Source organism: Poecile atricapillus, chromosome 26, assembly GCF_030490865.1.
Source record: "Poecile atricapillus isolate bPoeAtr1 chromosome 26, bPoeAtr1.hap1, whole genome shotgun sequence".
NCBI classification, from domain to species: Eukaryota; Metazoa; Chordata; class Aves; order Passeriformes; family Paridae; genus Poecile; species Poecile atricapillus.
The window spans coordinates 3,176,693-3,189,292 of NC_081274.1; the positions used below are offsets into that span (position 1 = coordinate 3,176,693).

Consider the following 12,600-nt stretch of genomic DNA (forward strand, 5'->3'; position numbering starts at 1 on the left):
GGCAAAGCTGCAAGTCCTTGAGTGCTGTCCTGTGTTGCTAAGAGCAGGAAAGGCATCTGGAAATGATAGCTGCAGTATTTTAAGTCAAATGTGCAACTGGGTGCTTGGGCAGCTGCCTGGGACCAAAGCACCCAGGGGTGCCGCTCAACAGCAGCTGAAGCTGAGCCAGGCTGGGTTGGCTCAGGTGGCCAAGAAGGCCAAGGGCCTGCTGGCCTGTGTCAGCAATAGTGGGGCAGCAGGAGCAGGGCAGTGACCGTCCCCCTGTGCTGGGCACTGCTGTGGCCGCAGCGCCAGTGCTGTGTCCAGTTCTGGGCCCCTCTGATCAGAAAGTCATTGAGGAGCTGGAGCGTGTCCAGAGAAGGAGAAAGGCACTGGGGAAGGCTGTGGAGGACAAATGCAGTGAGGAGGTGCCAAGGGAGCTTTATCCTGGAGAAAGGCAGGCTGATGAGGGACCAGCAGGCAGACTTCCATAAATCCCTACATGACCTTGTTCACCACAAGGGCTTTTTCCCTGCCAAACATCCCCTCGCTGCATCCAAGTACTTTTGACACTGGAGGAGGTGACATTTTCACCTTATCTCTGTTGCATTGTTGGTCTGCAAAGAGGAGAAAACCTGTTTCTTTTCTCTTTCTCCAGCAACCAAAGATGCTTTTTGCTCCAGATTTCCTGTCTTTTTCCAGCACTGGTGGAGATTGTGATAGACTTTCAGTTTGCAAGGTGGAAGTTCGGGAAGATGCAGTATTTTTGCATGAGAACATGTAGTTTGGGGCAGGGATGTTGGTGCAGAAGGAGCTGTTCTGGTACCAGGCAAGACAGCAGGGCTTGCACATCTTTTTCAGGTTCACAGTGTTCATGTCTTTTTGCAAGCCTGAGGGATCAGTATGTGTTGTGTTTGGGAACTGAGCAGGAAATCAATGCCCTTGCATTGCAGCTGGTCCTCCAGAGATCAGAGAGGCTGGGAGGGGCTGGGATTCATTTCTGATTCCAGCCACTTCAGCACCGTCACTGTGGTTGTGTCCAAGAGAAGAACTTGTCTGAGCACAGATGCACAAAGACTGCAGTTCCCAGTGCAGTGCTCTGGCTCTGATCACATTCCATAAGGACCGACACGCTCCAGATTCCCCAGGAGTGCGGTTTATTGGAGCAACAGGAGAGCGAGTTCAGCATTGCTGCTGATCAGGGGACTGGCTACCAAGGGTTGATGTGTGTAGTGACAGAAATTATAGTGAGAGAGTTTATAATAGTGAGATCTAGCTGTCTGTCTATCTATCCATCTATCTATCCATGTAACTTTTACATAATTGATTCTTCCCAGCTCTGGTCCAAAGCCATTGGGGGTGCAAATCTCACCTAAAGGCATCCCATTCAGGAGAAGAGAAGAGACATGTTCTGTTGACTGATCCTCAGCAGGCAGAGATGTTTTCCCCTTTAGAGATCGTTGTTTTTTTCCCCTCAGAGCTGTTTTCCTCCTCCTGCCTCTTCTGTCCTGACAATCCCTGTTTAACCTATAAATTTCTGCCTGTCCTTGTGAGGTGGAACAATTCCATGGTTTAGGTGGTTTTTGGTGACTTTGGTCATACATGCATTACATGACACATGGCTTCCTTCATTGGCATCCCTAGGGGTGTGTCAATTAATTTGTTGATGGGGCCTTTTGAGGATCTCTGTCACTGCCGCTCAGAATTCTCAGCTGACAAAAGAGGGAGGAGAAACACCTTGGTCCTCTTCCATATTCTGAGGTGGCCATTGAGGCTCTCTGACCTGCAGCAAAGGATCAAATTGCACACATCCTTGTCTCCTGAATGAGCAGGATTTCTAACAAGAGTGTAGATGTCAGAAGGGCAGGAGTGGCAGTGCAGGCCTGAAAAGAACATGAACTCCAGCAGTGTCTCTCACAAGGGATGAGCTCACCCAGGAAGCCCCTGCAGAGCCAGGATGGAGCTGTGGGGCAGGGCTGGCTGTCAGTCACTATGGAGAGACAAGCAGGACACAGCAGAGGGAGAGGGAGGCCCTTGAGAAATGCCCCACATTTCCTGTCAGCTGCCCAAGAGTCTGTTGGAGATTCAGCGCCAGATGGGCCCTGACTGCACTGCCAGGGTCACTTTGGAATCTGTGCTTCCCCACGGGCAGAGAACAAGGCAGGAGAGCAGCAGCACAGTGCTTTGGGAACGTGGGAGCCCATCAGTCTTTGAGTCTTGGCCCACAAATATTGTATGAGAAGTTGAAGCCCATCTTCTCTTGCTTTCTCTGCAGGGCCTTCCAGAGAAAGAGCAGGAGCAGATTGTTTTATCAGGGAGGCCGTGCCAGACTGAGGGAGAGCTGTTCCCAGCCCAAGAGCAGGAAGAGCAGCTGGGGCAGCAGGTGGAAGAGCCACTGGAGAATGGCCAGGTAAGCCTGACTCAGCAGGGGACAGAGTGAAGGGCAGGAAGAGGGGCATAAAACGCAGCTCTTGGGACTGAGCAGGCCACGAGTGCCAGAGGCCCTGAAAGCAAAGAGCCTCTGCAGAGATCAGCAGCGGGACAGGAGGTTACAGTGGAAGCAGAGGTGGGTAGGGAAGCAGAAAGAAGTGACTGAATGAGTGTGATTTTGAGGCTGAAACTGAGGAAGAAGCTGAGCCTGATGGCAGCTCCCAGGCACTTGCTCTCCATTTGTGTGTACAGAACATCAAGGCAGAGCCCCAAGCAGAGCTGCCCGAAGCTCAGAGGGCCATCATGGCAGTGAAGAGGAGGCACGAGGAAGACAGGAGAAGCATCCAGGAGGAGATGAATCTCCATCAGCAGAGAGGCAGTCAACAAAACCAGGTGAGTGAAAGAGTGGCAGACACTCCACTCATGGAAATTCCTCTCTCTGGTTCCTCACAGGCCTCCGATGAGAAGCTGCTGGCAGAGCTGCAGGAAACTGAGGCTAGGATCAAGGAAAGGGAGAAGAGGCTGGAGGAAGAAAGGAAAATCATCCAAGAGAAATTTAATCTCCTCGTTCAGAAGCAAGAGGCTCTAGAAAATCGAGTGAGTGAAAGAGCGATAGGCACAGCAGTCACTGCAGTCTGGTGCTTTCTGCCCTTCTTGCCTTTCCTCTGCAGAGCAGCCGGGGGGTGGGCTGATGCCTCTCAGTGCCATCCTGCTGTAGTGTCTATCCCAGCTGCTTGGAAGGACATTTCCTGCTGTGCTCAATCTCAGCTGCTGCCCTGGACAGTGGGACCAGTCATTTGCCCCTTTTGAGTGCTCTCATCTCAAGAGATTCCTGCTGGCCTGCTCCTGCTCTCCTTGTTTCTTCAGGGCTTTTTGCAAGTGAACAGAGTCCCCCAGATAGATTTGGAATACAAGCTGCAAGCTGTCTGTATCCCTTGGTGAATCTGCTGCTGTCCTGCTCTTTCCCTTTGCTCACAGTCAATGAGCCTTGGCACACAGGGACAAGCTGTGGTCTCTGACTGCTTTGTTCTGTTTGACTTGAGGTGGACGTGTTGATATCTCACCTGGCAGCCTGCGAAGGCTTCCAGCAAATGCCTGGTGATGAAGAGCCCCAAGGTCAGCGGGAGGCACAGGTACTGTCCCAAGCACAAGTGCTGCAGGCTGAGCACATTCTGAAGATGGTGCAGAAAAAGAGGACTGAGGGGGAGGAGCTCCAACATTAGAACAAGGAGCTGCAAATGTGTCTGCAGCCCTTGGAGGGGGAAAGGGATCCTTGGGAGGAAGTGGAATGGTCGTTGTTGCAGTCATCCTTCAGAAAATCCAGGAAAATGGAAAATGAAACTGGCCATGAACTTGATTAAAACCAACCTTGGGTTTTGACCATTTGGTTTCAGAAGCGGGCATCCAAAATAATCCAGTTGATGAGCTTTGCATGTGGCTAACAGCAACTTCCTAAGGGCTTCCATTTGAAAAGGGAACTCGGGGTAATCTCTGCCAGCCAGCTTTCTGACACAAACTCCTTTCTTCTCTCAGATCTACACAGGCTCTTCCATTGAATCTGCTGCAGCAGCAGCAGCAGCAGCAGCATCTAGAGGAGCCTTTGTTCCCCAAGCTGAGCAGTGGAGCTCGGGCAGTTTCTCCATTTCCAGCAGTGACACATCTGCTGCTCAGCTACAGGAGAGCCAGGGAGACTTCCTGGAGCAACTGAGTACGTCTGGTGTATTTCTTGTCTGAGGGACAGTGTATTGTGTGCACGTGCCAGCAGAGCTGGAGCAAATGATCCTCCTCACTTTGGTGTCCCAGAGACATTTAGGACTCCCCACAGGAACTGCTGTGCTCTGAGGCAGCGAGAGAGCGCTCTGGGTGTTCCTGCTGCCTCTGAGGGCAGCTTGGACTGGCTCGGCTTTGCCTGGGATTCCCTTGCCACTAAAGGCAGAAGCAGGAATTGTTCTTGGATCAGCAGAAGGCTGTGGCCTAGAAAATGATCTATGCAAGTCCTGTGTGCTAGTGGCCAAACTGAACAGAATATTTGATTCCTAAATTCTCCTTAGACTCCAGACTCCCCACCAGTCATCAGAACCAAAAGACTTCAGAGATATTGATTGGTTTGGGGGTTTTGTCTTTTTGTTGTGGTTCTGTGTTTAGTTTTCAGTTTTTATCCTTTTTTGGTTTCAGATTTGGGCTTTTTTGGTAGAGTTTGTTTTTCTCCATCCTGGAAGACCTGTTCTGCCCCATGTGTCTTACTGGTGTCATTTTTATGACTGTTTTTATTGCCTCTACTACATCTACAAGGTTTTTATGAGAATGCTGTATTTTTGTCAGTGAGGACTCCTTTGAAAGAACATCAGGTGACAGCAGAAACAGAGAGCAAGAGATGTTTTCATTGGGCCCACAATGAAGAAACAGATATTTGTATAACAATCTGTAATTAATATCCTAGTTTTATTTTTATAAAGATGTGTCCAAGAGACACATCGACGTGATGTAATCAGATAAAACAGCACTGCAGGCATTTCTCAGGAGCGAGCCTGCAGCCCCTCTGCTGTGTATTCCTCAGATCCATGGCACTTTTTCCATACCTGATTCCCAGTCATTCCCATGACTCTTAGAATCCTACCTATTGGCCCAAGCCCTGCTCAGATCAGTCTCTGGGAAAACACATCAAGCCCTTTGTGATTCTGCAGCACAACCCATTTAATCTGCTTCTTGCCCATAACAGCTGCCAGTGCTGTGCTCTCAGAAAAGACCTGGTGGGGCTGAGAAAAGATCCCAGCTGATTTGGTGTCTACCTTCACCTGCTGGGACAAAAAGGGCCTTGATCTGCACCTGGGTGTGTCTGATCTCCAAGGCAATGCTGTTGTGTCCTGAACGGGGGCCACAGCTTGTCAGGGGCTCAGGCTGGCTGTGTCTTCTTGCCATTGCTTGTCAGTGCTCATGCTTGGCCTTTGCCAGCCTTGTGCTGTGCCCTGCTGTGCTCTCTGCGCTTCATTTCCTTCCAAGGACTGGACAAACTCAGTCTCTCTGCTGGCCATTTGTACTGCACAACTGCCTGTCTTGTTGCTGCTGTGGTTGCTGCCCAGCTGACCACAGAGGGTTCAGAGCCCCAGACAGCGGGGCTGCCTTTGGGATCTCCTGCAAGTTAGGATCTCTGCCTGAAAGTGAGCATCTTGCATTTTGTTTCCCTCAGGGAGAATGGTGAACAAGGAAAATCCCGTCACAAAATACATTGAACTGGAAAGTCTTGGCAGCGGGTGAGTCCAACCACAGTTACTTCTACACAGCCATGGGCCAGGTGTTTCACTGGTAGAATATCCATCAAGTGGGAAGTCAGAAAAGTTGTCCACATGTTTAGACACCGGGCTTAGTCTGCCCCATCTCTCAGTACTGGCCAGAATTTGTCAAGTGTGCTCAGAAGGCATTGTCAAAGACATCTCCATGCTGCCTGCAGCAAGGAACAGAACCTGGTAAATCTGCTTGTCTCTCAAGTGTGGGACAGCTCAGGGTTCATTTCCTTCACATTTTTGGATGTCTCCAAATCATCTGGCCTCACTAATGAGAGGAGAAGAATCTTGCTTGCCTGAAAGCACAACCTACCCCCGATGAGAGCTGTCAGATAACAGTTCTCAGGAACATTTCTTTCCAAGAGTTTGCTAAAGGAAATACTCCGTGCTCAGGATTAGAATTGCACAGTTTAGAAGCTGATACCTGGGATGAAGGAATAAGCTGCCTTTTGGAGCTGAGGCAGTAAAGCCCAGCGCTTCAGGAACAGCCCCAGTGCCCATGCACTTGAGGGGAAAATGCATCATCTGCCTTCTGGCAGACCCCTCCTGCAACCTGCAGCTTTTAGGCATTTACAGCAGAGCTCTCCTGTCTGGACTGGCTTTCAGTGCAAGATCTAAATGGCTTCTCCTTTCTTTGCTGCTGTTTTGTTTCTAGGGGTTTTGGAGAGGTTTCCAGAGCACTTGACATTGCCACAGGAGGAGAGGTAAATGTCAACAGCCCCTGCAGCCTCTGCTGCTCTCCAGGCCTTTCCCCACTGCTGAGAGCTGTGGCTGGAGCTTTGAGTAGAGCTGTGCTGAAAAGGCACAAGAAGCACAGACTGGAGCCAGCCTGCAAATTGCACTTGGAATAGTCTTTGTGGACAAGGCAAATCGCCAGTGGCCACGTATCCTGTAACTGGCCCCCAAGGGAGCAGAGAAATGGGCTGTTGGAATGTCACTTCCTAATTACTCCAATGATGAGGTCTAATCACAAGGCACTTTGGCACAGCTTGGCTCTGCCATTCCAAAATCACTTGCTCCATGTGTGTTGTGGTCTCATGCTACCAATTTCCTCAAATTACTCCTTTTCAATATCCTTTGAGGTGGCCATAAAGAAAATAAGTGTGCAAGGAGTGAGGAGGAAGATACTAACCATGAATGAAATCAGGATCATGGAGAGTAATAGGAGTCCCAGGGTCGTGAATTACTTAGCCAGGTGAGTGATCACGGTCCTATCCCTTGAATGTTTGTTTACATACTACAAGCATGAGAGCTTAAAAACCCACTTTGGTCAGTGGCAGGAAATAGAGCTGTTAATTATTATTTCTCTACTTATCTCCAATGGATGGGAAGAGACTGCATTTTGTCTGCATGAATCCACCCTGGCAAATGCAGACTGAAAATTGTTCAAATACCTGCATCAGCCCTATCTTAAGAATTCAATACCTTGTAAGTTCATTGCCTCCACAGTTCTTTGGGATTGAGTTTTTCAAGTTTCTTAAATGCTGATGAACCATCCAAGAGAGGATTGCCCTTGCATTGTTGCCCCTCTTTTCCACTGCTGTGCATGCCAGGAAGACTAGGTGCTTATTTCCAGAAATGCCATGCGTGACAGGTTTTTTATCTGGACTCTTCCTAAACTGCCTTTCTCCTTGAGACAGCACAGACTGCAAACACTGCACAGCCTAGAGGCAATGTCTATTCCTTTTCTTCTGCCCTTGTCTCCAAGGGACCCAGAAACAAGACTCAAGCAAAAAACCAACCTAGCCATGCATGTTCACCTGCATGGCCTTGTTTCCTTTTTTCAGCTACCTTGTGCATGAGGAACTCTGGCTGGTGATGGAGTACATGGACGGAGGCACTCTGAGAGATCTCATCGACGAGGCTCAAATGTCTGAAGAAGAGATTGCAGCTGTCAGTCGGGAGGTCAGGGATCCCATCTGTGCTTCCAAGGCCTTGAGCTGGATTGTCTGGGAAACAGGGGCTCAGAACGGGAGTGATTTCATGGGCCAGGCTTGGTTTCTGTGTTGCTGCTAGGCTATGGGCAAGCAAGAGCATCTCAAGTGAACTGTCTGCCAGTGCCCCTACACTCACTGGACTCACTTCCTGTACTCTTATCCCCTGCTCTTGTATTCTAGCTCTGTCTCTTGCATTGGCATTTGCAGTTCTCCACCTTGCCTAGCTAAACTTTTGCCTGTCTGCACTACATTCCTTGTCTCTAAAGCAAAGGTGTGGTGGCAGGATTTGAAACAAACAGGAAAGAAAAAAAGAGAGACTAATTTCTTTTAGTCCTCAGCTGAAAAGGACAGTAGTGCAGCCCAAATGCTGTTTGCTTCTGAGCACATGCACTGCAGCTGCAGTCACCCTGGCTGGTTTGCAGGGGACAGTCTACAACAGCAGTTGCTGGTGCTCTTTCAAAAGCTGACATGCCTTTCCTGAGAAAGGTGCTGCTCTGCTACTGTTGGAGCAGCAGGCTCTTGCTCTCAATGGTGCTGTGTTCTGCCATTCCTCCCCATTCCCCTGCAAAGGGAACCTTCCACAGCTGTTTCCTTCCTTGTGGGATGAACTCACATCACTACTTTTTGCCCCCCTGGTTCTGTTTTCTCTCTCAGTGCCTGCAAGGACTGGATTTTCTTCACTCCAACCACGTGATCCATCGAGATGTGAAGAGCAACAACATCCTGCTCAGAACCGACGGCTCTGTCAAGCTGGGTCAGTGTATTCTTGGTCAGCTTCAGCGTTCCAGGAATGGGGGGTGTGGGGCTGCTTTCAGTGACTGCCAGCTCCCCAAAAATGCTGCTGCTGGCAGTGCAGGGGTCCCCCCTGCTGTAGGCTGAAGGCACGGTTGCAGTGTGCACAGAGCTATGACAAGGAACCACAAGCAGCCAAGAGTGCTATTGCTCTGTGTGTGTCTGTGTGTGTTCCTTCCAGTGGAGGGAGCTACAATCTAAACCTTCAGGGGATCAAAAGGCACTGCTGGAGGAAGTGTAAAAAATGGGGGGATGTTTGAAGTAGCCAATTCATATTTCCTTGGCTAAAGCCCCAAGGAAACAGAGCGGGGACGGCTGTCCAGGAAATTCAACTGCACATTCTCAAACTTCTACAGGGGAATTCTTTGCCTTGGTTTCCTAATTGACAGTATTAAAATTAAAACAGTATTTTGCTTTCTCCTCAGCTGATTTTGGCCTTTCTGTTCAGCTCACCCCTGAGAAAAATCAACGGTGCTCAGTGATCGGGACTCCTTGGTGGATGGCACCTGAAGTGGTGAAGCGTCAACCATATGGCCCCAAAGTGGACGTGTGGTCTTTTGGAATTGTGGCAATTGAAATGGCCGAACAAAAAACTCCTTATGACAGTTTCACTGCTCGATCGGTAAGGAGCAAATACTCTCTGATCCCGCTGTCTTTCTCACCTGTCCCGTGTTCTCTGCTCACTGGACAAAATCCCATGGCCATCTGCTGGAAGTACTTCCACCAAGGCCCCTTCTACAAATGTCCCTGCAGCACATCAGCATCTGCTGTAGCTTTGGTTGCAGCAGTGGGGGAACTCAAGCCTTACCTCGCCCAAACCATCTCCATTCTCAGGCAGCATTTTGCTTTGCCTTAGAAGTCGTTCCAGCTCTTGTGGCTGTGTAGATGGCCCCAAGAATAGGAAACAAGCATCTCAGAGCTGGTGTTATCTTTCCAGAAATGAAGCAAAGAAACTCAAACCGAACCAAGTTTCTAAAACAGTGCTTTTGAGAGAAGAAATGCACCCCCATTCTTCTCACAGGGAAACTTGCCTGAAACCTGGAGATGAGGCTGTAAAGCCAGAGTCTCTTCTGCTTCTTGTGCAGTGCTGCTGAGACACTCAGTGACCACCTTCTTTCCTAACCCAAGCCACTTTCTCCATATCACCAAGCTGGAGCCTGGTGACGGGGAGAGCCTGCCAAAACCTCCTGTTTGTTTCCTGGCACCTTCTGGGATGGGCACAGCGTTAATGCATTGACTTGAGAATCCAATGAGCACAGGGTTACCACAGGGGTGACACTTCTGATTTCACCATGAATATTTTCCTTTTGCCACATAAGGGAACCTGAAATTTTCAGAGTGCTGAGAGACAGAGCTGCAGGTGGCTCCTGTGTGCCCAAACAGGCATTTTCAACCCAATACATTTGTGGAGGCATCTTAATGTGTCTGTGTTGGAAATGAGATTCCAAATGTTTGTTTCCTTCTCTGAGGAACACCTGCTGGATTTCCTTTCTTTTCTTCCAATTACCATCATTGTCAAGAAGGGGACAAAAAGCTTGATGAGTTTTGTTTTATGGCAGCTGTGCTTAAGGGACCAACAAGCACTGCAGAGATTCTTTTCATATAAGAATCCTTGGAAATAGTAGAGTTAGTTAGAATAGCAAAATCCCTCTTCCAAAAAGGCTGCCAAGCTGGTGGGAATCCTCAGAGAAGGAAACATGTATTTGCTGATGTAGTTGCCACTAACTAGATCAGGCAATGAAATCAGCTGCCATGGCAAGATCTGCTGGATGTTGGCAAAGCTGTGGCTTTGGGGCTTGGGTTTTTTCATGATACAGGAAAGTCGTCATCCAAATGATACAGGAAAGACATCTCTGCCTCTCTGCCAGGGCAAAAACTGCCACTGCAAAGTGGAGCTTAAACAATGGGCTCTGGGAGAGCAGTTCCAGATGGGAAAGAAGCAGGTGGAGCCTTGTGTTTCCTTTTTCTCCAGGCTAAATACCACATAGCCACAAAAGGGACCCCACAGCTGCGGCAGCCCGACCAATTCTCGCCTTTGCTGCGTGACTTCCTGAGCTGCTGCCTGCAGAAAGGCGAGGCGCAGCGCTGGTCTGCCAAGGAGCTGCTGCAGGTAAAATGCCAAAAGGGCTGCAGGTGAAACAGTGTCCGAGGGATGGGCTCCTCCTCCACTGAAATCCAAGGCATCAGATGAGCCCCCATCCTCCTCACTTCCAACCTTGGTGCTGTTCAGCTGACAATGGGGAGGAATCTGGGCTGGGCTGGCAGGGAGTGCTGGGTTTTAGCGCTGGCGAAAATCACCAGGGCACTTACTCATTTCTTGCTGGGAGCTATGGATTAGGAGAAGGGCAAAACAGGCTTCAAACTTAAAAGGAATAACAAATTTTATTATCAGGCCCACAAGAATAAGAAAGGTCTCATCTGTGTAGTGAAAGGGTTCAATCTCACCCAGGTCATGGCAGTCACGCTGTTGGATTTCAGGCTGTGCTGGGCCCCTCTCTCTGCCCGGTAGCCGCTTGGAGGGGAGGCTCGGCCTGGAGCCGTCGCTGCACACCGGGGAGAGGGTTTAGTGTGGGCAAGATGTCAGCAGCCGTGGCCTGGCCCAGCCTGGGGCCGGGGTCCCACAGCCTCCATCCCCCGCCCGGGAGCCGCTGGGGTCTGGCCCGGCCTCCCCCAGGAGCACAGGCCGTGGGCGAGCAGGGCCGGCCTCACCAGAGCTCCGTTACCTTCGGGGGCCGGAAGCAAAGAGGGCCAGTTCCCGGGCTGGTGGTTTTCAAAATGTGGATCATCACAGAGGCACATCTCATTTCTAAATGGTGCAAAATGTTGTCAGTTCTCAGAACTAGCCAGCCATTGGCCTGTCTCAGGCACAGAGGAAGCTCCCAGCAGCTTCTCTCAAAGAAATCACTTCTGTGTCAATTCATCTCAAACTAACACACAGGGACATGGAAAGGTCATCTAGTCTGTGTCCTGCAATGAGCAGGGACATCTTTCAAGAGATCAGGATACTCACACCTCAGATATTTCCAGGGGTGGGCCTCCTACCAGCTCTTGGGGCAGCCTGTGCCACTCTTGCCCCATGCTCCTGACCTAATCTGACTCAATCCCCTTTTCATTTAAAAAGCATTCCCCTGCCTTTGAAGCTCTTAGCTTGGAAAATCATGCTTTCTTGTTGTTTTCTTTTCCTTTCTGCAGCATCAATTTATAACATCGGCCATGCCTGGGTCCAGCCTGGCACCACTCATCATGGCAGTGAAGAAGTGGAAGGAGGAGATATGAATGCGCCAATCAATTTCAAACTGTTTTTTCCATGCCCAACTTAGAGTAGGATTGTAGAGTAGGACTGTAGTGTAGGATTGTAGTGTAGGATTGTAAAGTAGGACTGCAGTGTAGGATTGTAGTGCAGGATTGTAGAGTAGGATTATAAATAAAGTTACTGATACCTCAACTCCTTTGGAACATTTCTCTCCTTCTGACCCTGTGAGAAAGCTCAACATTTCCTCCTGAATTGTCAGTTTTTTCTTAGAGGTGGAAAGTGACATTGATGGCTTCTTTGGTACAGTTTGTAAGGGGGGAAGGCTCCTCTTCATTCATCCTCTCCAGACCACACTGCCTTTGGAATATGGCCAACTGGCCAAGTTTTGCCCAGCTCTGGCATTTCTATTTGAGGCAGAAACAGCAATGGCATTTGCAGGAAAAACCAAAGGAGGAACGGTGCAACACAAACATCCTGTGCAGATGCAGGCTGTGCAGATGCGACTCGAGAACATTTGGGTTCCTGCCACTTGGATTTGTATCCTTAAGTGCAATCTTTTTGGCTGGAGGAGAGTCTGGCTGAAGAGAGAAAGCAGAAAGAGCAGTGAGGGTGCTGTGCAAGGTCTCCTGTGGTGCAGAGCTGTCAGCGACTGTGAGGTGAGAGCGGGCCCGGCCTTGGCCAGGCTGGAGCCCCAGCAGAGCCCTGGCAGAGCCCGGAGAAGCCTGAGCCTCGGCAGAGGCAGGCTGGAAGGAGGCCCTTGGAGCTGCAAGAGGCAGCAGCCTGGCCCTGGCTGCCTCTTGCTGGCACCAGGCAAATCCTCCGCTCTCAGAGCCAAGCTGGCAGCTGGCTGCTCCTGAGGGGAAGCGGCGCCGTGCTGGGCACAGCACACACTGGTGCCATGGGCTGTCTGGAGTCTGCACAGGAGGAG

The 12,600-nt window shown here is 50.0% G+C and overlaps 3 protein-coding genes and 3 pseudogenes across 3 annotated transcripts in view; 3 read left to right on the forward strand and 3 right to left on the reverse strand.

Moving 5' to 3' along the window:
- LOC131588521 (zinc finger protein 850-like) overlaps positions 1-12,600 on the reverse strand; it is a 497,145-nt pseudogene that overhangs the window by 345,736 nt on the left and 138,809 nt on the right.
- Positions 1-12,600, forward strand: part of LOC131588505 (zinc finger protein 208-like) — a 911,601-nt pseudogene that overhangs the window by 314,470 nt on the left and 584,531 nt on the right.
- Positions 1-12,600, reverse strand: part of LOC131588609 (zinc finger protein 239-like) — a 204,302-nt gene that overhangs the window by 59,086 nt on the left and 132,616 nt on the right. The gene's annotated exons all lie outside the window — the stretch shown is intronic.
- The window catches only part of LOC131588535 (zinc finger protein 420-like), a 99,501-nt pseudogene that overhangs the window by 37,429 nt on the left and 49,472 nt on the right, over positions 1-12,600 (forward strand).
- Positions 1-12,600, reverse strand: part of LOC131588613 (zinc finger protein 239-like) — a 68,698-nt gene that overhangs the window by 26,279 nt on the left and 29,819 nt on the right. The gene's annotated exons all lie outside the window — the stretch shown is intronic.
- On the forward strand, positions 2,268-11,719 carry LOC131588538 (serine/threonine-protein kinase PAK 3-like). Its single transcript, XM_058857450.1, has 12 exons — positions 2,268-2,389; positions 2,662-3,006; positions 3,453-3,542; positions 3,943-4,117; positions 5,597-5,660; positions 6,346-6,394; positions 6,773-6,885; positions 7,478-7,595; positions 8,282-8,381; positions 8,845-9,041; positions 10,392-10,529; positions 11,612-11,719. Exons 2-12 carry the CDS (start codon positions 2,713-2,715, stop codon positions 11,693-11,695), a joined length of 1,422 nt encoding a protein of 473 aa, XP_058713433.1. The 5' UTR covers positions 2,268-2,389; positions 2,662-2,712; the 3' UTR covers positions 11,696-11,719.